We start from the raw sequence: 21690 nt of genomic DNA, 5'->3' as shown, positions 1-21690 counted from the left end.
GTTCTCCTAATGACTACACTGTTCACTAGAACAACTCAGACTTGATGGCCTCTAGAGCTCCTATCTTTCCCCCATGACATGAAAAAGTCAGATCACCTTCACACCAGCCCCCTGACCGCAGACGGAAGTGCTCTGCGGGGTTGGTGCTGACTGTCCCTAGCCAGGAAGCCTGCCTTGGTCTCCTCTGGATGAGGAAGTGTCGGGGGTCCCATCTTGACTCTATGCAGCAGACTCACCGGTATGGCCGGGAAGGGAAGGGGGTTCTGGGCCTCCCATCACTGTTGCCCACAGCCACCTGGCCCTCACCCTGACCTTCTCTCCTCTCTTGGCTTACACCCCACTGTTCCCTACCTCTCTCGTCCCCAGCTCGAGTTTTCCTCTTACCTCCCTGGTGGCTCCTACTCAGCCTCCTGTCAAAACTACCCACTCTTCCCTGACCCTTAGGTGAATGTTGCTGAGCCCTAGGCCTCTGTCCGGGACTGTCCGCTCCTCTCCACTGACACCCTCTCCCCTAAGCCACTTCACCCCCTCCTATGCTTTTCTATATCCCAGCAGCTCATGACTCCTAAATTCTCGCTTCAGCCTGCACCTCCCTCCTGACGTCCACACTCAGGTGTCCACGTGTTGCAGACTTCCTGACACGGGGGGAGGGGGTTGGGGGGGGGCAGAGACACCTCAATCTGGTGCCACCCAGAGACAATGCCTGGTCATTCCACATCAACCTGCTCCTGCCTCAGTCTCCTCATCCGACTGTATGTCCCCACTATGCCCTCTGTCGCTCCAGACCAAAACCCATGAGTTATCTGAGATTCCTCCGTTTCTAGACCTCTCCACTGCCGGCCTCTCAGTGGTTCCGCGGAGCTCTGCCTCCTCAGGAGATTCTGCCTCTGTGCACTTCCCACCCCTTGTGTGCCCCCGCCCTGGTCAGAGTCCCTATCATTTCTTGTCCAGCCTGAGGGAAGAACTGAACCGTGAACAAGTTTCTTAATCTCTTCTGTGCCTCGGTTTCCTCATCTATAAAACAGGACCATCTATAAAAATGGTATGTGGGAATACATACCAGTCTCTCTGCTCTCAGTCTTGCCTCCCCCTTTGAGATCTCTTTTATGGCTATACGCAGAGTACTGGCCACTTCTCTGCTCAGGACCATCTACTGGCTTCCACCTCCCTCTAAACAGAATCCAGGCGCTTTGCCTGGTCTACCAGATGACCTTCTCTGGCCCCCAGTTGCCTTTTCCGCCTCCTCCTCCTCTGCTCCGAGGCTCCGACCACCAGCCCCCCATCCTCTGGCCTTTCTTCTATTCTTCCAACACACAAGGTTTTTCCCATGTGAGGGCCTTCATGCTTCAATGTTATCTCTGTCTGCTTTTGACAATTCAAGTCTCAGTTCTAAGGCTTTCCCCACCACCGTAGGCAAATACCTCCACCCAGCGACTCCTTAACCCTGTTTATTTCTGCAGCTTTTGTCACTGGGTGACATGAATACATTCATTCGTACACTGGCATGCCCCCCCTCGCCCCAATTGTCATGTGAGCTCTGTCAAGACAGGCGTGACTAGATGTTGAATAAATCATAGCTGGGTAAGTGATTTCTGGTGTCCTGGTTACAGGGTACAGGTCTGGGTCACACTCCAGCTCTGTCACTGGGGAGCGTTTTGTGTTCTGCCACAAGAGGAATATTTGGTGGCCATCAGAGTATCATCTCCCCTCTGCGTCATCTGTAAAATGTGACTTGTGATGGTATGCCCCTCACAAGGCCGTCAGGAGGTCTGAATGAGCTCGCACCTTGGCTTACTTCCTGGGCGTCGTAACATGTTCTAGAAGTTAGCTGAGGTAGTGGTCCCAGACATGACTCCATTGACGGCCGTTGCTGCCGCTGCTCCTGTTCTCACTCTTAAAAGACACATGTGGAAGGGAAGCAGGACAGCTCCAGCATCCCAACCCTACCTGACACGGGCTCACACAGGCTGGCCATTGTTCTAAGGCTTCACAAGGCTCTCTCCTGGCAGCCCCACAAGGTCTACCCAGAAGGTATGCATTCCCACATACCTTTTTTATAGATGGTCCTGTTTTATAGACGAGGAAACGGAGGCACAGAAGAGATTAAGAAACTTGTTCTGGGTCACCCAGTTGAGCCACAGTGGACACCAGACTGACGTCCCTCCCCGACGCTGACACCGTCTGAGCTCACGCGCTCAGTTTAGTCTGGAAGAAGGGAAGAAAGCCCGGAGCTCACAGGAACGCTGTGGACCGAATGTGTGTCCTCGCTGCCGAATTCACGTGTTGAATCCTCATCCCCAGTGCGATGGGATTTGTAAGTGGGGCTTTGGGGAGGTGACTAGGTCCCCAGTGGAGCCTTCACGAATGGGAACAGTGCCTTTATAAAACAGAGTCCCCGGAGAGCTCCCTCCCCCCTCCCACCACGCGAGGACACAGCATGGTGACAGCTGTCTATGAACAAGGAGGCAGGTCCCCACCGGACACGGAATCTGCCTGGGCCTTGCTCTTGGACTTGCAGCCTCCGGAACGGAGACACATCCATGTGGGGCGTTTAAGGGCCCCAGTCTGGAGTCTACCACAGCAGCTTAAAAGGATGAAGACGAGGAACACCCAGCTGGGCTGTGCACGGCCTCACCCATCCCGGTACCTAAGACAGGTCCTGTCAAAGGGTGTGTGTGGACGGAACCCTAGGTTTCCATTCTGGAGCTCAGCATCCCCGCTGGGCTCTCCTGTTACCACAGACTTCAAATCGGAGAAGTACAAATACGGCCCTGAGGGGAATGTGGAAGACAGGCAGGGTGCCTGTGTCTCAGGATTCTGACCTCACCCCTGCCTGCCAGTCTCCGTCTATACCTACTCTCTTCGCCTTGCTGCGTTCATGGTGGGTCTGCGCCTGCAGCCCGCCTTCACGTCGATCCTAATCACCTCCGTTCACTCCATCTTTAACCACGTCCGCAGGTTGTTGGCAAGTTCAGTCTCTAGGGCCCTTCAGGGGACACCCCGCCCCCTCTTTTCTCCATTTCCATTTGAGGATTTCTACCTGCGGCTTTTCTGGATCACAGCAAATGAGCCTGGGACCCACACCTGCTGCTGCGGCTTCCAGGGCCGTGCTCCTGATGATACTCCGGTCTTCTGTTAGGCCCTGAGTTGTGTCCCTCACTGACCAAATTCTTATGTTGAAGCCCTAACTCCGAATAGGTCAGAGCGTAACTGTATTTGGGCAGAGGGTCTTTAAACAGGCAATTTACATTCAAATGACATCCCTAGTGTGGACCCTAATCCAATAGGACTGGTGTCCTTGGAAGAAGGGAGTTTTGGACCCAGACACGTGCCAAGCAAAGAGGCTGTGCGGATACCGGGAGAAGACAGTCATCAGAAAGCCAGGCCTAGAGTAGGCCCTTTCTGCACAGCACTCAGAGGTGAACCCTGTCAGTGCTCTGACATAGGGCTTCTGGTTCCAGAGCTGGAGATGATGGGTGTTTAAGTCACCCAGTTTGTGGAACGTTGCAGCAAGGCTAGTAAGCAAATACACCCTCTTTCCCATCTGCCTGCTTTTCTACCATGGATGTTTTGTGAAGCCCTATAGTGACCGGCACTACATGAAGCATTGAGAATTCAGTGGTTGGTGAGATACGGTCCCTGCCCTCATGGAGATTACATCCTCGTTGGGACAGAAAAGGAAAAGCAAACATCTAGAGATGGATGCTATGAAAAAATAAAGAAATAAAACAGGGTAATGAGATATAAATAGGGTGTAAATGAGGTAAAAAGGGAATCTTCCCTGAGGAGGTCAGATTTTCCCAGACCTAAAAAAAATAAGAACAGTCCAGACAAGAAGGAACATGCTGGAAGAGCATTCCAGGCAGAGGAATAGCCTGTGCAAAGGTCCTGAGGTGTGTAGGAAGTTCAGGAAGAAGGCCTGTGTGGCCAGACTATGGGGAGCTAACGTTGGAGAGGTGGGCAGGGACCAGATTTATGCAGTGTACTGGGAAGGAGTTCAGATGTCATTTCTTTTTCATTTCCTAGGTTGTCACTGGTCCCATGTGGCCAGTTTCTCCACTCACCTGCCAACAGTCATGAATTGAGAAGGAAAAGCATGGTTCAGCCCAGCCAAGGGCTGCTGCCATCCGCACCCTATTGTTTCAGGCATTAAAATCTCAAACAGCAAATGCAACCCTTGTCGCTACCGCCAGAAGGGAAAGTAGGGAGATGAGGGAGTGAAGCATCCCTTCCAACCCCTGCTGAGTATGCAGAGTGAGGGACATATGGAAATTAATATATGCAGCTCTGATCACACGGATCTCCTCGGTATTTTGATTAAACGCCGACGGTTATTAAATACTCTCCTTCTCAGAGCTCATCTCCAAAAGCCAACGTTGCTTTTCATTTTGAACTCTGATGAACTGTCTCAATTCCGTTCACACACCTTGGCTGAGCCATCGTCGGCTGGCGTTTGAGGAGGATGGAGAAAATCAATATGAAATGTCAGGCGAGAGGTCAGACTGAGCTCGTTTTCCCAGCCGGCGCCGCCGCTGCAGCTGAACAAAAGGGGGTGTGCACTGAAGAAGGTCGGCACTTCGGACGAGTCAGGAAAATGAATTTTCTTCGCTTCTTAATTAGATTAGGAGGCTGGCGGCTGGCAGCTCAGAGCCGTGCGGCTGTCGGTGTCGGGGTGGAGTGTGGCGAGGCAGGGCTGCGGCACAGGCCCACAGCCGGCTAGCTAGCTCCCGCGCCCCCCTGGGGACTATCCCCGGGCTCTGCCTCTCTAGGGCTGGGTGACCCAGGCTGCAGGGAGCAGCCTGTGGCTGAACAGGCCTCCTGATTCCATGGGCCCAGGGAACTCTTCCCTGTTCCTTTGCAGGGGGCTTTTCAGGGGTCAGGTCACAGCTCGGCGGTTACTGCCTGGGGTGCATGCTCCTGGTCTCATTCCCTCCTAGCACCACGGTTCTCTCTTTCATGCTACTTTTTAATAGCTGCAATGTCCTGTTTGTTATTCCCTGATGAACGAATCTTTCTTCCTTCGTGTGAAGGTTAATTTTATGTATCAACCTGAGCCCTGCGGTGCCCAGATATTTGGTCAAGCATTATTCTAGGTGAAAGTGGTTTGTTTTTTTTTTTTTTTTAAAGATTTTATTTATTTATTTGACAGAGAGAGATCAGAAGCAGGCAGAGAGGCAGGCAGAGAGAGAGAGAAGGAAGCAGGCTCCCGGCTGAGCAGAGAGCCCGATGCGGGGCTCGATCCCAGGACCCTGCGATCATGACCTGAGCCAAAAGCACCGGTTTAACCCACTGAGCCACCCAGGCGCCCCGAAAGTGGTTTTGGATGGCTTCTATGTTCAAATTGAAAGACCGAGTAAAGCAGATCACCCTCCCTAATGTGGGTGGGTCTCATCCAATCAGCTGAAGGTCTGAACAGAACAAAAAGGCTGACGGCCCTCCCCAAAGAAGAGCGAATTCTTTTTAAGAGGTGATGTGGGGGGTTTAAGGGGTAGGGAAGGAAAAAATGAAACAAGATGGGATCAGGAGGGAGACAAACCATAAGAGACTCTTAATCTCACAAAACAAACTGAAGGTTGCTGGGGGGAGGGGGCGTGGAGAGAGGGAGAGGGGAGGGGATGGTTGGGTTATGTTATGGACATTGGGGAGGGTATGTGCTATGGTGAGTGCTGTGAAGTGTGTAAGCCTGACGATTCACAGACCTGTACCCTTAAGACTAATAATACATTATATGTTAATAAAAAAAATAAATTTAAAAAAAAAAGAGGAAATTCTTCTGCCTGACTCCTTTGAGCTGGAGCATTCCTTTATTCCTGGCTTTGCACCTGAACTGAAAACACTGGTTCTTCCTGGGTCACGGGCCTACTGGCCTTTGAACTAAAACCATACCATCAGCTCTCCTGGGTCTTGGGTCCTTGGACTTGGGTCCTTGGACTTGGACTAGAAATATACCACTGTTTCCTGTGGGTCTCCTGCTGTACCACTGTGGATCTTGGGACATGTCAGCTTCTAGTTTCATGAGCCAAATACTTCTAATAAATCTCTCTCTTATATGCACACACACATATGTATCTACGAGATATCTATCTACCTACCTAGTCTACCTACCTACCTACTTATCCACCTCCTATTGGTTCTGTTTGTCTGCAGAACTCTCACTAACAAAGACAGGAAGCTCTAAGAAGGAGGAAACCAGGTATGGTTTCACTCACATTGGGTCTCCAATCTCGTAAAGTACTTGATGTATATAGTAGGTGCTCAATAAAATCTACTTAAACAGATGACTAATGGGGCTTCATATATCTGCTGGAAAAAGGGTTGAGGCTTTCGTGCTGTGCCCCAGCTGCAGGCCAGGAACAGGGGGATTCAGGTCGTCTGTGCCCCTTCCTGCCTCTTGCGTGACTGGCAGATGCCAGCATCTCACACACGTGATGACATCTACTTCTCATGAACCACCAGCCCGAGGAGGCTGTCTTGATGATTTTTACTTTCAAATGAGGAACACGGGGCTCAGAAGAATTAAATAACTTGCCCGAGGTCACCTAGTAATTGAATGTCAGAGTGGAGTTCTGATTCCAAAGCTTCTGCTCAAAACCTTTCTAGCTCTGGCAGCTTCTAAGGCCTTGTCCTTTTCCCACACTTAAGGGTTCAGGATTCATCCCACCTCCTCAATGTCTGAGTCTGACTCCTAAGCCCAGGCTCGTGTCTGCCCCACTGGGCCGTGAGGACCCTGGACCCCTCGTGCCATGTCCCACATCCACTCTGGGTCAGCAGCCCAGGAGCCGGATCTGCCTTCACTCACCAGAGAGGTCAGCCCCCCGAGGTAGCTCATATAGCTCATGTCACCCCACACAGAGCACGTCCCCCACTGAATCCCAACTCTTCACTGTGCCCCAGTGTGGCTTCTCCATGGTCCCCATTCCACACGCTGTTTATATCACCCTCAGGCATTAATGCCTTTACTAAGTAAGTATTTACTGAGCACCTACTTATGCGCCAGGTGTTGGCAATGTGATGTGAGTAAAAACAGATTTAGTTCTTAACCTCAGAGGGGCGGTGTCTAGAAGGGGAGAACAATGAACAACCAGTATCCATGCACCATAAATGCCAACCTCTGATACTGTTTATGTCCCCCACGGTTATTTTTTTAAAAAGGTTCCTTTCCCCTCTTTCCTTCCTTCTGATTTCCATAGCCACCACCCTTACGTAGGTTATGAATTGCCTCTGTATTGAGATGAGTGCAAAATGTTCTACTTGCCCTACCTTTCTTCCCACCACCACTGTGTTCATCTTCCATAAAACATAAATTCTGTCACTCTGTTCTCCAGCCAAATGATCTCAACTCACTGTCCACATATTAGGGATTGTGTTTCTCAACCTGGGCCACACGGCCATATCTGAGGGGGAGGAAGATACAGGGATGCACCAGGCAGTTCAGAAAGCCACAGGCTGTACACTGCATTTTTGGGAAACATCCATTTTGCTTGAAATCTGGGAGTGGGGGAGAAATGTAATTATTAAACTGAAAATCAACATTCTATGGGAGTAAAATGCACCATTCCTGTGAAATTTCAGGATAGAAAAATAAGACTTCAGAGTAGGTTTGTGGTGGTCGGCTCCTCCCCCGGGGACTCTGGCCTCGGTTGTTCTGTCTGTGCAGGTGGGCCGGGCCACCCAGGGCCTGCGGGAGAGGTTGGACTGCTGCTGGAGGCCCTTCCTGCTCTGTGGCCAGGCTCACGGCCTGACCCGTGAGCTGTGCGACTCGGGGGAAATGCTTAAGAAGCACTGGCTGCCACAGGAGTGTGGGGTCCATACTCAATGCGTAAATGAACAAATGCATGAATGAGTGAATACATGAAGTCATACGCATTTAACTTTGATCTTCCAGGACCAACCTGATATGAACCATCACCCCTCTTTTACCTCTTTTTTGGATATTCGTTCCCCCAAACTTGATTCTATATAAAGGTTCCACGTAACTTCCTAACTTCGGGCTTTTGCCTATCCTGTGTGCACCACCCCGCACCGCCCCCCGCTTCCCACCTAACCAGATCCTATGTGTGTTCAGAAGGGCTACTCAGCCTCTGCTTTCCTTGTGACATCTGTCACAAGGGTCCCACCTCCGCGGAACAGCCCAACCCCTGTCTCCACCACTCATTGGAGTGTTAAAACTGCGCCTGAAATGTTGCCTCGGTCCATCTCTGGTCATGAGCCAAATTTCATATGCACCAAATGCAGGAGATGACTTAGCTTTGCAGTGGACCCCTCGGAGTTCTCAATAGTAAAAGACACATCACAGATATAAGAAAATCATGCTGAAGGACTGATAATTAGTCTAGATATGTAGTTCTCAACCAGGAGCAATTTTCTCCCCCCTCCCCACCCCGCGGTATTTCACGACATCAGCAGATCATTTTGGTTGTCCCAACTTGATTTGGCCACTCACAACCAATGGGGAGAAGGCCAGAGATGCTAAACATTATACAAAGCACAACACCCTTCTCCGAAGAACTACGTGCCCCAGACTCAATAGTGCTGCCGTTAGAAATCCCTGTCTACATGATAGTATCCTCCTAACTTGTCTCCTTGTCTCTCTTTTCTCCCTCGTAGAGGCCAGCCCCGGACTGGGAGAAATCCTGATCTCATTACCCCCTTGGTTACTTCGGTGGCTGTTCACTGGGTTGGAGAAAACATTCAAGCTCTTCGAGATGGCCATACGCTCGGGCCCCCGCATCCCTCCTGAGCTCCAACTCACTTCCTTCTCCAAGTCCTTCCCTACGTACCAGCCTTCTCACTCACCCTGCAGTCCAGCAAACGTTCTGATCTTTTGTGCCTCAGCACCTTTGCCCGTGCTCATCCCTCTGCCTTGACTGTGTTTCCTCTTGCCAGCTTAGGTAAGTTAAGTCCTGCTCAAAGATCAGTGCCATCCCCCGCAGGAACACATATTTATTAATCAGCTCTCATGTGCCAGGCCCTGGTTTAGGTGCTGGGGAGACAGCTATGAAGAAGATAGAATAGGTCCAAAGAGCTAACCGTCTAGAAAGGCGCTCTCCAATAGAACTTCCCACCGTGATGGCAATGTCCTACTCTGTTAATAATATGATAACCACGTGCCACATGTGGCTACCGAGCACTTGGAATGTAGATAATCTGAACTGAAATCTGCTTTAAGCATAGAATACACAACTGTTAATCGTTCCTCTAGGCTCCACGGCAAACTCATGCGATGGAAGTTACTGTTTTACCTGTTTTAGTGATGAGAAAACAGGCTCAGAAAGGTTAGGGACAGATGGACAAAGTCAGGCGGCTCAGCAGGGATGAAGCCTGGCTATGACCTGGGTCTGTGTGGCTCAGAATCTATAGTCTACACACTACCACAGTCTACACACCACCACAGTCTACACACCAGCTCCCCTGTGCGATACTTCTCATGCCCAAAGAGCAAGGAAAAATGATGAAAATGACACAGATATTCACCCCTGTCCTGGCCATACACCGACTCAGGCATCCTATCACTCATGTCAGGGAGTGAATCTGGAAACTGGGACAATGGGAGAGAAAGTCTTCCTTTCTTGGTCTCCACAGCCAAAGGTATAGGCTAAAAAGCATAAGGTGATGGGGGAACGAAAAGAGCTCTGGTCCCTTCTGAGCATCGTGGCAGCTTCATGTTACTTAGCCTGACACTAGACATGGATTATCACTGCCTGCAGGCACTTCTTCTCTGGGAGCACTTTCTTTTCTAGAAAGTTCCAGGACCAAACCCTGTCCACCACATTACTTACTGTCGGTGCCAGTACACTTCACCTGCTCACAGGGGTCTTAGAGCCTTTGGTTTCTAAGTACTCAGTCCCCACTAGTTTGGAGCTACTTCTCTCCAACAGGGCCTTGAAACCCTGCACGACCATGAGCTTTGAGTCTGGCTGCTTGTTTAACCCATCCCCTTTCTCTGAAGCTCTTCCCCCGTGCCCACTAGACCTCTAGAGTAGAGTTCTGGCTCCCAAAGCCACACCCTCTTCAGGAAGGCACTAACCCCTTCCCATGGGTATTATTCTTTTTTTCTTTTTTAATTGATACACTCGAAATATGACGTGTTAGTTTCAGGCATATGACGTAAGGGTTTGATGTATGTATACATCACAAAATAATCACCAATAAGCCTAGTTAACATTCATCACGGCAGAGAGTTACGAATTCTTTTTCTGGTGAAGAGAACTTTTAAGATCTACTCTCATAGCAAGTTTTAAATATGCAGTAGACTGTGATTAACCTCGTCACACCCCCAGTCGCCATTCGTGATTGCCTGCCTACTCTCAGCCTCTCACATTGTCCAGGGGCCCTCTTGACTGTGAAGGTCTGTGCAGAAGCCACCAGCCCCTGACCAGGACACGCTCCTCCCCCTGGCCCCCACCCCAGCCTATTGCAGCGATCCCCAAACCGGTCTCCCTTCAGGGGACTCCTCAAGCTCGTTCTCCCCACAGCAGCCAGAGTGATGTTAAAACATAATTTGGATCAGGTCACAAGGCTATGCGACCGGGCTCGTGTCCCATTCACCTGGGGATTCCACAACCTTAAGCGAACGTTGGTGGAACTGAACGCGAAGGGGCACGCGTACCAAAACACCAGATGTGGAGCGGACTCCTGAGTCAGGCCAATGCCCGGACTTGGCCCCCAGAGGCTGTCAGGTGGGGATGGATGGGGATCCGTGTCCTCTAGGCTCTCCCCTCCTCCTCCCACAGGTCTGGGGCCCGCCCACCCGGCGCACCCCATCCGTGGCGCGAGGCTCACTACTCACATTTGCTGTGCCTGTCACACAAGGCCGATGCCCTCATGTCACACAGCCGGATCGTCCCTTTGCTGCTGCTGTACACGAAGCTGTTGCAGTGATGCGGGTGGAACTCGGCCGCTGTGATCACCTCCGTGAGCTCCTCCATGTTGGCCGGCTTAATGTCCACGATATCTGGCACAGGCGGGTCAAGGACGGAACCGGGACAAGCAGGCAGGACCTCAGGGGTGACGCGTTGTAGTACCGCCTGATTTTAGTGTAACCTGTGAGCATTTACCGCTTGCGGGGAATCCGCAGAGAAACCACACAAGCACCCGGGCAGGACTTCCTGGTCTTGGCGGAGAGGCCTAGGGATGCCCAGGGCTCGGAGGCATCATTAGAACTCCGGTCTCCCTGACCCCTTAGGATATTTCGTCCTCCCCCCAGGGAGAACATGCTCCATCGACGACCAGGCTTATCTGCTCATGCTATCACACTAACAGGTGCTGAACTTGAACTGCAAAGACTTCCATTTCTCCTCTAACAACAGTGGTCATGAAGCCAGCCCCACCCAGCTAAATAATTCAGTTTACCTGCATCTTTCCCCAGACTCCTGGGCTGACAACTGAGGTCCACAGTAGACTGTGAATCCTCCCCCATGAAATCCCTGAGATCTTTCACAGCACACTGGTGAGAGTAACAGTGGCTGCTACCACTACTTAGTGAGCACTGACTTTTTGTAGGCCCGTTGCTGTGCAAAGCAGATCATGTATTTTAGTTCAGTTAAGCCTCAGAACATCGCAATAACCTGTCCCTTCCTGATCCCGATTTGTCAGGGGTGGAGGGGGGGCCTGCCCCATGTCCCATGGCTGAAGGGATGGCACCAAGATTTCCTCTCAGGAGAAAAACTTGTGCCCTCGAGGAATTACGCACCGTTTCGCTCCCCGAAGATACATGGGACCTCAAGTTTCCAGAAGCTGTGATTTGCTTTAGAGCTTGGCTGGGAGTTTTAAGCGCCCCCCAAAAAAGCCCCCAGTTGCATGGTGGGACCGTTTCAGCCTCCCATGGAATATATCTTTGTTTTAGCATCTGTTTTTTTTTTCCTTCTTTAGTATTTTCCTTTCTGATCAAGAACTATTATAACTCCATTTTTCAAGACCACATCCCTGTATACGGAAATGAAACATCTGGTCTTTGAATTATGGACGTGACTCCATGGGCACGGGGTCCATCAGGAGGGAAGGGACAGGTCTGTGCCACCCCAGAGCTCGGGGCACCTGCATGCAGGTTGGGGGGGCACCTGGCTGAGGCGCTGAGGACCTGAAACTGCCTGCAAAGGCACGGGGCTCATGACGCGGATGCAACATACGGGAAACCTGACCAAAGCGATTCCCACTTTTCCTAGACTTCCCCACTGGTGAGCCCCCTTTGTGACTGCGCCCACACATACATCTCCGGCGGGGATCTGCTCAACACGTGTGCTTCCGATTGGTTTCACTATCGACTCCCTTCGTTCCCTTAGCCTTGTCGAAGCCGTAAGCTTAGAAGTCATGAAACCATGGGTTTAAGGGGCTAGTTACATTTTAAATAATATATGTGAAATAAATGCATATCAATTAAGATAAGAGTGTTGATGTCTGTGCCGGGAGCTCCTCCATCCCGTTTTGGGAAACAGTGCATCGACTGAACAAGCAATAACATGACACAGACTCTGCTCTTAGGTTAGGATAGAGGCAAACCTTTTCTGCTTTTCTTAAAGTTAGGGGCACAGTCCTCTCCTTGGAGCACAGACGAGGTACAAATAAATGTGCTGGTATCTTCAGTCACACCGGCATGGACACAGTCACCCGTTCCCGCACGTCTGCTGTGCTCCATAAGGGCGATCTGGCGCCATAAGGGCTCTGTAGTCTGTTGTGCCCTTCTCCCCTTCAATTATCTCTCAGAAGCCCTGTCGGGGCTTTCTAAAATTAGTTCGCGACTCAACCAACACTACGTCTTACTACCTACCATTTCCCCCACCAAGCCCAGATGCAACTATGACTTGGGTCTCCAGAGCAGGTGGGTCCCCTGGATTCACAAAACACTACCTTTCAACTCAACAGCTGCCACGGTTTTAAATCTGATTGCAGTTAGCACTGCTTGCTGGGGCGCAGGAGGCTGGGCCCCAGGAGGCCCTAAGCTGCCTCTCTGATGTTCTCTTCTGCCCTCCCCCCACCCACACCAGGCCCCTGCCCTGGGCTTAGGTGACCATGGCTGGGGGGCTGGGGGGATCGGGTGAGCAGAGACTCGCATGTAGCTGCTGACAGATCTCATCGCCCTCTAGAAAGAGCCTCCAGAGCCTAGCACGCCAGGGAGCGTGTTTCTCTTTTCCTAAAATAGGGCACGGAAATCTGGTGTCAGCTTTCTCAACCGCTACCAGGAGAGCTCTAAAAACAAGCCTAACTGGAAGGGATCATTGCTGTGTGGGAGGGGGAGGTGCTACAGCTACTGTTATTTCTTTCTTACCTAAAAATAACAGCCCGAAGTCAGAACGTGTGAAAATGCAGAGCTTAAAGATATCCATGAAAGCAGGAAGGAACATCCCCCAGCACCCAGAACAGCACCATGGGCATGGGCTCCGGACTCTGCGTAGGGCTGCTTCCTCTGGATCTAGGCTTCCTCCTTCCTGCATTCCCTCCGTCCCTGCCACCCAAGCTGGACGTTGATGCCTCCCCATCATCCCTCATCCCCAAGCATTGCCCTTTTGACTAGAATGTCTGACTCCAGGGGGTTCAGCAATGGCTCCAATTCTCTCTTTAACAACTGTGATGTCAAGGACAGCAAGAGGATAATAATCAACAGTTAATATTTACCGAGGGCCACGCATTGTCTCATTTGACCTTCCTCTCTGCCTTCTGAGGTCAGTACTGGGAACAGGCCTGCTCTCCAGGGGAAGAAGCAGTAACTGAGATGAAGTAACCCAGGTCACAGAGCAGGGGGCGGAGCTGGGATTCCAACCCGGTCTGTCTAAGTTCAGGGCCTGGGCGCTGGGCCACAGGCTACTCTCCCTCCCCTGAGGAGGGACCCTCCAGAGACAGCCCTTCTGACTGCGGTCATCCTGGCTCTCTTGAGACTCCCTCCAGCGAATCCCAGAGGGCATTTTAAAATTCACTGTGTTTTTTTAAATTCACTGACCACTTTGGTGGCCACATTTTTCAGAATCAGAGTTTGGACACAGCATCTGACGCAGGATTCCTGTCTCCTATGATGGGATAATTACTTTTTTCTTTTTTGAGCCATCAACTGGAACAGAAACATATGGGATTTCTTGAACTGTTCACTGATGGAGGATCTGCTGAGTTCTAAAAAACATGCGGGAGGGGACTAGTTACCAAAATTCTGCGGCTGATGGGGAGGAAGGGGTGGGGTATTTCGCATATAGAAACCCAGGACTTTCCTCTTACTCTGTTCTAAAGGGAGATGCATGCCCTCGGCATATGTGGTTTTGCCCTTCATGTCGGGAGGGAAAGAGAAAAGAGATAAGCAGTGCGTGGCTTCCTGTATTATCTTGAAAACAGAATGATGCATTTTGACAGTCAATTTTCTCTTCCCTCTGCTTTGGAACTCTCTATCCAAATTATTTCCCTGTTGTCCCGAAGAACTAAATGGCAAAAGCAAAGCATAACACCGGATTCATGGCTAATATACAAGGCAGACAGCCAACAGATTGCTATTAAATTAACCCTGGGGCTTGACAGATCTGTTCTTCCTGACCCCAACTGCTTATGGCATTCCTTATTAATGCTGAGCCCAGACAAATTACCTCTGCTAACAAAAGGGGTTAATCTGCTTCTCGGTTGGGACTCTGGAGGCAGCTCCGAGGACAGGAGGGGGCACAGCTAGTTTGGCAGCTGAGCTCCATGCTTGGAAGGCGGAAGGACGGAAGGTGAGGGCATCACTGTGCCAGGCAGGGCCTAAGGCATCATTTAAAATAATAATTGAAGACACTGGGAGGTCACCCCTTAAGGGATTGGCTTGAAACAAATAAGAAGCCAGAGTCATAAATTACATCACCAGTGGGGTGAGGGAATAGAGAAGGTAATGGCAGGACGCTAAGGGGTAGCACGGGGGCCATTCAAAAGTCATTTTCTTCATCTCCAATTTGGAAAAAGCTTTCTACAAAAAAAAAAAAAAAGTCTACCGCAACACGATTAAAAAAAAGAGAGCAACAATAAACTGTATATACAGAAATAGGGAAGTAAATTTTGATCTTCCTCATTGTTTCTGCAATGAAATTCTAAATCTGTTAAAAAGCTGTGAAACACGGCATCTATAGCACGATCATAAGGTCATTTAAAACTTACACTCTGGAACTGATGAGCCAAAAGGCAAGATTCTAAATGTTAGTAATAGTTCCATCTGGGTGGGTCTATGAATTTTCAATTATCAGTTATCATTTCCCCATTTTCTCTTAATCAAGTAGTATTTCAGGACAGGAAAATACAAGGTATTATATGAATTATATAGTATATATTATTATACTATATATACTATAAATATATATGTATAGTGTAAATGTGTGCATAGAAAAAATATATATATATTTATATATAAAATTAGGTGAGAGAAGTTAGATACATATATACACAGTCTGACCAGAGTCATGTAAAAAAAACACAGAGGAAGAGGGACAGAGAGAGAGAATATAGAATGGAAGGAAATGTGGTTAGTATCTTATAGGGATTAGATGGAAGGGCAGCATGTAAGTTACCCTTTAGTAAGTCTAGTTTACAAAGAGTAATTTACCTTTACCATTTGCTCATTCATTCATTCCTTCACGTAAATCCACAAATGTTTACAGAGAAACTGCTAGTACTTTTCTGGGTTGGAGGGGGTGGGGGTGGATACAGCCATGACCAAAACATCTAAAACATCCTCCTGATCTGTGGAGCCTATATCCTAGCAGGGCACATGGTCACAAAGCAAGGCAGATCAGCATAATATATAATATACTAGACAGTAATGACTGCTAAGCAGAAAAAGAAAGCAGGGAAGAGAGGGAGAAATGGTACTTGTGTGGGTTGACAGGGTGTGTGTAGGTCCTAGGCTGAATGGAAGGCAGTTTTCTGGAGAAATAGAGTTAATATTTTTTTCTCCTTTTATTATTTATTTGTTTTTCTCAGCCCTTGTAGTTGACTTAGCTAGCATGATGTTAAACTGTGATGTATATTCCCTGTATATACAATCAAAACTAAGCGGTGAGATTATAGGTGATTCTAATAATCTCTACAATAAATACTTATTTTTAAACAATGAATATTAAAAAGTAGTTTCCTTGTGTGAGAACCATCCATGAGACAGGTGAAAGACCAGAGGCCTGATCACCATGGGTAAAGTTCAAGATGGTACTGTGATAAATATCATGCTTGGAACAAAACTGGGTCAGGAGATTGGGATTCAATTTTGATTCCAAGTCTATTTTGCTTGCAGAACATAGGAAAGCCATTTTTTTCTCTCTGGGTTTTTTTTTTTTTTTTTTTTTCATCTTTGAATGGGCATTATCTTATTTACTCCAATAGCCTCTAAGAATTTTGATTATGAAATAATTTCATGGAGAAAGTTATTAAATAGCTTTACAGTAGACTGAATAATCCCATCTCAAAAAAAATTTATTTTTCCACAGATAGCTTATGCATTAGTTTCGTGGGCTTTTGAAGCTGATGACCTTGCATGCTTCTGTCTTTATCTGTGCAGATTTGGTTGGTAATAACAAGATTCCTTTTGTTTTTGTTTTGTTTCATTTGCTAAGCCCCACCTAAGCCAATCAAGGGCAGGAAAACTGAACAGGAGGCCTTTCTGCAGGCCGGGCTGGAGAGCGGAGTCTACCCTGGCCGGGGAAAGACACCCATGTTCAAGAGCAGTTGAAGTTTTTCGTGTTGCCATAGTTAGAGTCTGTCAGTACCGAACATGGAGAACATTCTTAATCACATTAGAGTTGGATTTCCTTTTAGGGGACATGAACTTCCTCCCCACCCCCCTTTCCAAAGGCTGAATACAATCTTTGGATATTAAGTACTGATTACCAAGCTTCCAGATCTTGTTAGCTGAATGGACGTGTTACTTGATGATAAGACACTGGCAATCTCTGAAGAGGACTCTAAGGGATATTCCTCTTTTAAGAGCTTAAAAAAAGCCAATGTGCAAATATTTATGGAGGGTTTGCCAATTGCTAGGCTCAATATGAGATACTGACAAAGAGACACATGGTGCCACGTTAGTTACTGCTTATGAGTATGTAGTGAGCTACAAAAGACACTGGGCTGAGATTATCTTCATGATTTGGGGGAGGAGCACTTGAAAATCCTATAACTGTGGACTCTACTATTCACATGACATAGAGCGTGAATTCCGTCATTAGCAAACACCCAGTATTCCCTTCACAGTTCAGTTCGGGTGTTACCCTTTATGATGCATTCTAGCCTTTCCTTCATGATTCTCCCTGTCCTGTGTCCTGTGTCCTAGCACCTTGAATACATCTAACATGTAGTCCATATTATTAGTACTAACTGAGTAATCTGAGATGGTGAGCTAGAGGATATCTCACTGGAGTATGAAGTAAGAGTGACTGAGATTTTAATCCCCAAGTCTGTGACCAGCTACATAATATTGAAAGCCTTTAGACTTGATAGCTCATCTACAAAAAGAGGGCAGAAACTACAAGAGATGATGTGTAGAACATACCTGGTACTTAATACAGGCTCCAAAAATTCTTAGTCTCAACTTCCCTAGGATGACGATATGTCTGTCTCCCTTTGTCCACATACTTGCTTTGCTGGTTTTGTGATATGTTAACTTAGTTAGGCTGAATCCCTAGTGTTCCCTTTGTAGGATATTTCTGGTTATGTTGGGCTAACATGGGCTCAGGAGGTTTGGAGGACGGAAGGGAGGAAGCAGCTGTTGTGTATCTCTCTCTCCCTCTCTCTGTCTCTTACACACACACTCTTCCTCCCACAAGTTCTATTGTTAGGGAATCTGCTGTAAGAGATTCTGCAGATGTGATTAAAGACCCCAAGAGGCTGACCTGAAGTTCATCAATGGAAGATTATCCTAGGTGGGCCTGGATTAATCAGCTGGAAGATATTTAAGGGAAATCTTAGGCCTCCCCTGAGTAAGTGACTCCTAAAGGCGGCTGGGTTCAAAACTGTTCTGTCTTCCTGACCATGATGTGTAGACAAGCTTCAATTCGTGCTTGTGCTATTCCAACCCACCTGTGATTTTTCCATTCCTGACTGATTGCCTTATAGATCCCGGACTTGCTTGGCTAGCCACACAACTGCAAGGCTAATTCATTTTAATAAGTCAGTCTCTCTCCCACTCCCTCCTGTCCTTTCTTTCTCTCTGTAGGCAGAAAGACAGACGAACAGACAGATACACACACATACACACACTGCTCCCCCAAAAGTTTTGCTTCTCTGGTTGAACTCTGATTCATCTACCCTTCAGATTATAAGAGCCATAATAACAGGGATGGAGTTTTACTCATCTTGGCATTTCCAGTACACATAGTAAGTGTTCAATAAATGTTTATAGATTTTACCTTAAGTCACTGTGACTTAGCAGCCTTCCTTAGGCATAGTTTTTTTTAAATGCAGAAAATCTATAGTAGGTCAATAATAGGTCAAGATGCCAGGCCTGGATACTGTAAATCACTTACCTTTTTTTTTTTTTTTTTAAAGAATGGGATCCAGGCAACAAGATTAGAAGAACAGAGGCCTGGGAAAATGTTACAGATAATAATAGCTTCTATTTATTAAGTCTCTTCGCTGTGCCAGGTGCTTGGCTAAGAAGTTGACATGATGATTTCATTTAATCCCACAATAACCTTATAAGATACCTGGCATTATTATCTCCCTTAACAGATGAGGAAATGGAGGGTCAGAGAGATGTTAAGCAGCTCTTCAAGGTCACACATATTTTAGGAGATAAAACTGGATTCCAATCCACTGAATGTAACTCCTGAGTCTAACTTCCAAGCTAACTACTACTAACTACTAAGCACTCTTAACGACTAAGCTCTACTTCTCTAGGAAGCTCAAAAAGCCGAAGAAGTCTGCCTAGCTGCATTCTTGCCTGATCCCTTGACAACATGAGGTCCAAGGGGCTTTCTCCACGCAGAGGGAAATCCCTCATCTCATCAAATCTGAGGTATGGCACAGAGAGTCAGCAGCCACATAAGCAAAGCACCAGGCCTTCGAAAACCCACCAGGGCTGTCACTGGAATGCTCTCCTTTTACACTAAATGCCAGTCTCAGAGTGATATGTACATTTGTGGATGGAAGCCAGAGCAGCAATAAGGGAGATGAACTGGTATCAGGCCCCACAGTCTCCTTCAAAGCCTGGCTGGTAGAATCCCACCAGAATGAAAGGAAGGCCGCTGTCCAAGGTACTTCAGAGAGACAAAAGCCAGGAGTTGAGGTCCCCTAATGAGGGAATCCAGTCCCAAAGGGCCTCAGCTTAGTTGGCAAATGAAGCTGATGCACAGGGCTGCTAAGACCAAGGTCAGTCATGAAGCACCCTCTGATTCCAGATGTCTTCTCTCAGAGAGATGTTCTGTGTCATGCCCAGAGAACAGACTTCTGTAAGATGTGGCTTCTGCTGACCATTTTAGGCTTGCTTACACTATGTTCCACCACATTCTCTGAGCTTTAGTCACAATGGCCTTTCTAGAGTTCCCCCAACATCGTCATCCTCCCTCCTGCAACATGCCCTTCGTACATGCTAGACCAATCTCCCCCGACCACTTTGCCACGTTAGCTCATACTCTTTCTCTTTCAGATCTCAACCCAATCATCAATTCCTCTGCAAAGTCTTCTTTTACTCTCTCATCTGAATCAGATTTCAAAAACGAAGCATTCACACAACTGTATTTCCTTTCCTCACAGGGCTTTCTTCTGTTTGTAATTACAAAGAGGTTGGGGGAGATTGGTCTAGCATGAACAAAGGGCATGTGGCAGGAGGGGGTGATTATTTGATGAATGTCATTCTGAAAGCAGGAAATTTCTTTTCACTTTTTCTATCTCCGTGGCTTAAGTGCAGCGCTGGGCACAAACTAGGTACCCACTATCCAGTTGTTGAAGGCTGTCTCTTTACTTTTACTTGACAGGAGCCTATTAATAGGTCCCATATTGGACTAGTAAAGAACTGGTGAACTCATTCTTAATCTTGAGGAGAGAGTTCTAAGTATCTGAAGTATACCACAGAAAACTAATTTGAAAATTAGGGTTGCTTCTTGCCTTAGAAATCACTACCCTAGCAATGAGTTGTTATTATTATCCTAAAGTAGTTAACCCATTAAGGCCACACAGTCTGACCATTTCAAGACAGAACCTGTTATAAAAGACAAAGACAGATTGGCTATGGAGGGAAGGGAGAGGATTCAAGCTGTCATGAGGCCAGGAATGATACAATATGATCTGGTATTAAGCACAAGGCCCTGGGCCTTGGAGATCCTGCAAGCATGTGGATCTAGAGTAGAATGAGCAACATCTTGAAAAGAGCATCCAACTGTAAAACCGAAGGAAGAGTCTAGAATGAAGAAGACCAGACAATGAATGAAGCAGAATAGAATCCACTATACTATCATTCAACTTTTTTAGTTTCCTTGTTCTTCACATGATGATCATCCTTGTTTTGAAACCTGCTGATTGCTCATTTAGCAGGGCACTGACCTAAGCATGTATGTTTCTGTGTGCATCTATGTACTAGCATTATATGTGTCCATATATGTACATACATATATAGGTATATACACATATATGGATATATTTTATATGCAGTTGACCCTTGAACAATGTGGGGACTAGGGCCAGAGACACCCGTGCTATCAAAAATCCACAGGTAAATTTTGGCTCCCTTAAATCTTAATGACGAATACCTTACTGTTGACCAGAAACCTTACTGATAGCCTAAATTGATTAACACATATTTTGTATGTTATATATAATTATAAACTATATTTTTATAATAAAGCAAGCTGGAGAACATTATTAAGACTATCATAAGGAAGAGAAAAATACATTTATAGTACTGTACTGCATTTATCAAAAAAAAAAAAAATCAGTGTGTAAGTGGACTGGTGTAGTTCAAACCCCTGCTGTCGAAGGGTCAATTGTATATATAAAATTTATCCACATACACATATTAAACATATAAATCTTTTAAATATAAATAAATAAAGTATAATCTTTTAAAAAGTTCTCACAATCCTCTCTGATAAAGCTCCTCTCTAAAGATCATGAAACAGAGGGCCGGATAAATTAAGAACCATGTTAAAGCTTCCATACTCAGCAAGTGGTATAGCTGAGAGTGAACTTTAGGACTTTGAGAGCTTCTAGAACTTTTAGGACTCCACAGCCTGTGTTCTCAACCATAATGCCAGTGTCACACCAAATGCCAGGCAGGGGAAGTCATGACTATTTTTTAACCAGACTGCAAGACCGCTTGTCTTACTATTCACTTTTCTTCACATATACTTCCTCTGTAACTTAAGTGGATTTTTCAGGATCTATGAAATCATCAGACTGATATGATAGTTCTATTTTTCTAGTCGTCACGGTCGTAAATGCTAATTCTGAAAACAAAGAAAGGCCCCATCATGCTTAGAAGCCCCTTCACTACCAACCCCGTTGTACTCCTACTGTGCTCTGGGAACCCCCAGCATTCTAACCTGAACCACGTTTTCCAGCCTCCGCAGTGGATAAGAGGCATCACGGAAATGGCACTAAACACTGTGTGATTTAATAAGAGCTGCCTGCTGGCTGGTGTTTTTCTGAGGGTGTTTTGAAAGCTGGCCGCATCCTCCCCCAGAGGTGGCTACACTTCAGTGACAAGAGGCAAAAGGGTCCCAGTTTGTACCATCAGCTCAGCACTTAAGGCGGTGTGGTTGAAAAGAA

At 47.4% G+C, this 21690-nt stretch overlaps 1 protein-coding gene across 8 annotated transcripts in view; it reads right to left on the bottom strand.

Moving 5' to 3' along the window:
• PPP2R2B (protein phosphatase 2 regulatory subunit Bbeta) overlaps nt 1-21690 on the bottom strand; it is a 459837-nt gene that overhangs the window by 38499 nt on the left and 399648 nt on the right. For all 8 annotated transcript variants that reach the window (XM_082726028.1, XM_082726030.1, XM_082726031.1 and 5 more), the window contains one exon: nt 10790-10954. In XM_082726028.1, the coding sequence (XP_082582154.1) occupies nt 10790-10954 (165 nt within the window). The remainder of the gene's footprint in view (nt 1-10789; nt 10955-21690) is intronic.

This window comes from Mustela nivalis (assembly GCF_964662115.1).
Source record: "Mustela nivalis genome assembly, chromosome: 3".
NCBI lineage: Eukaryota > Metazoa > Chordata > Mammalia > Carnivora > Mustelidae > Mustela > Mustela nivalis.
Note: the sequence above shows the minus strand (reverse complement) of the source record. Positions and strands in the feature narration are given on the sequence as shown.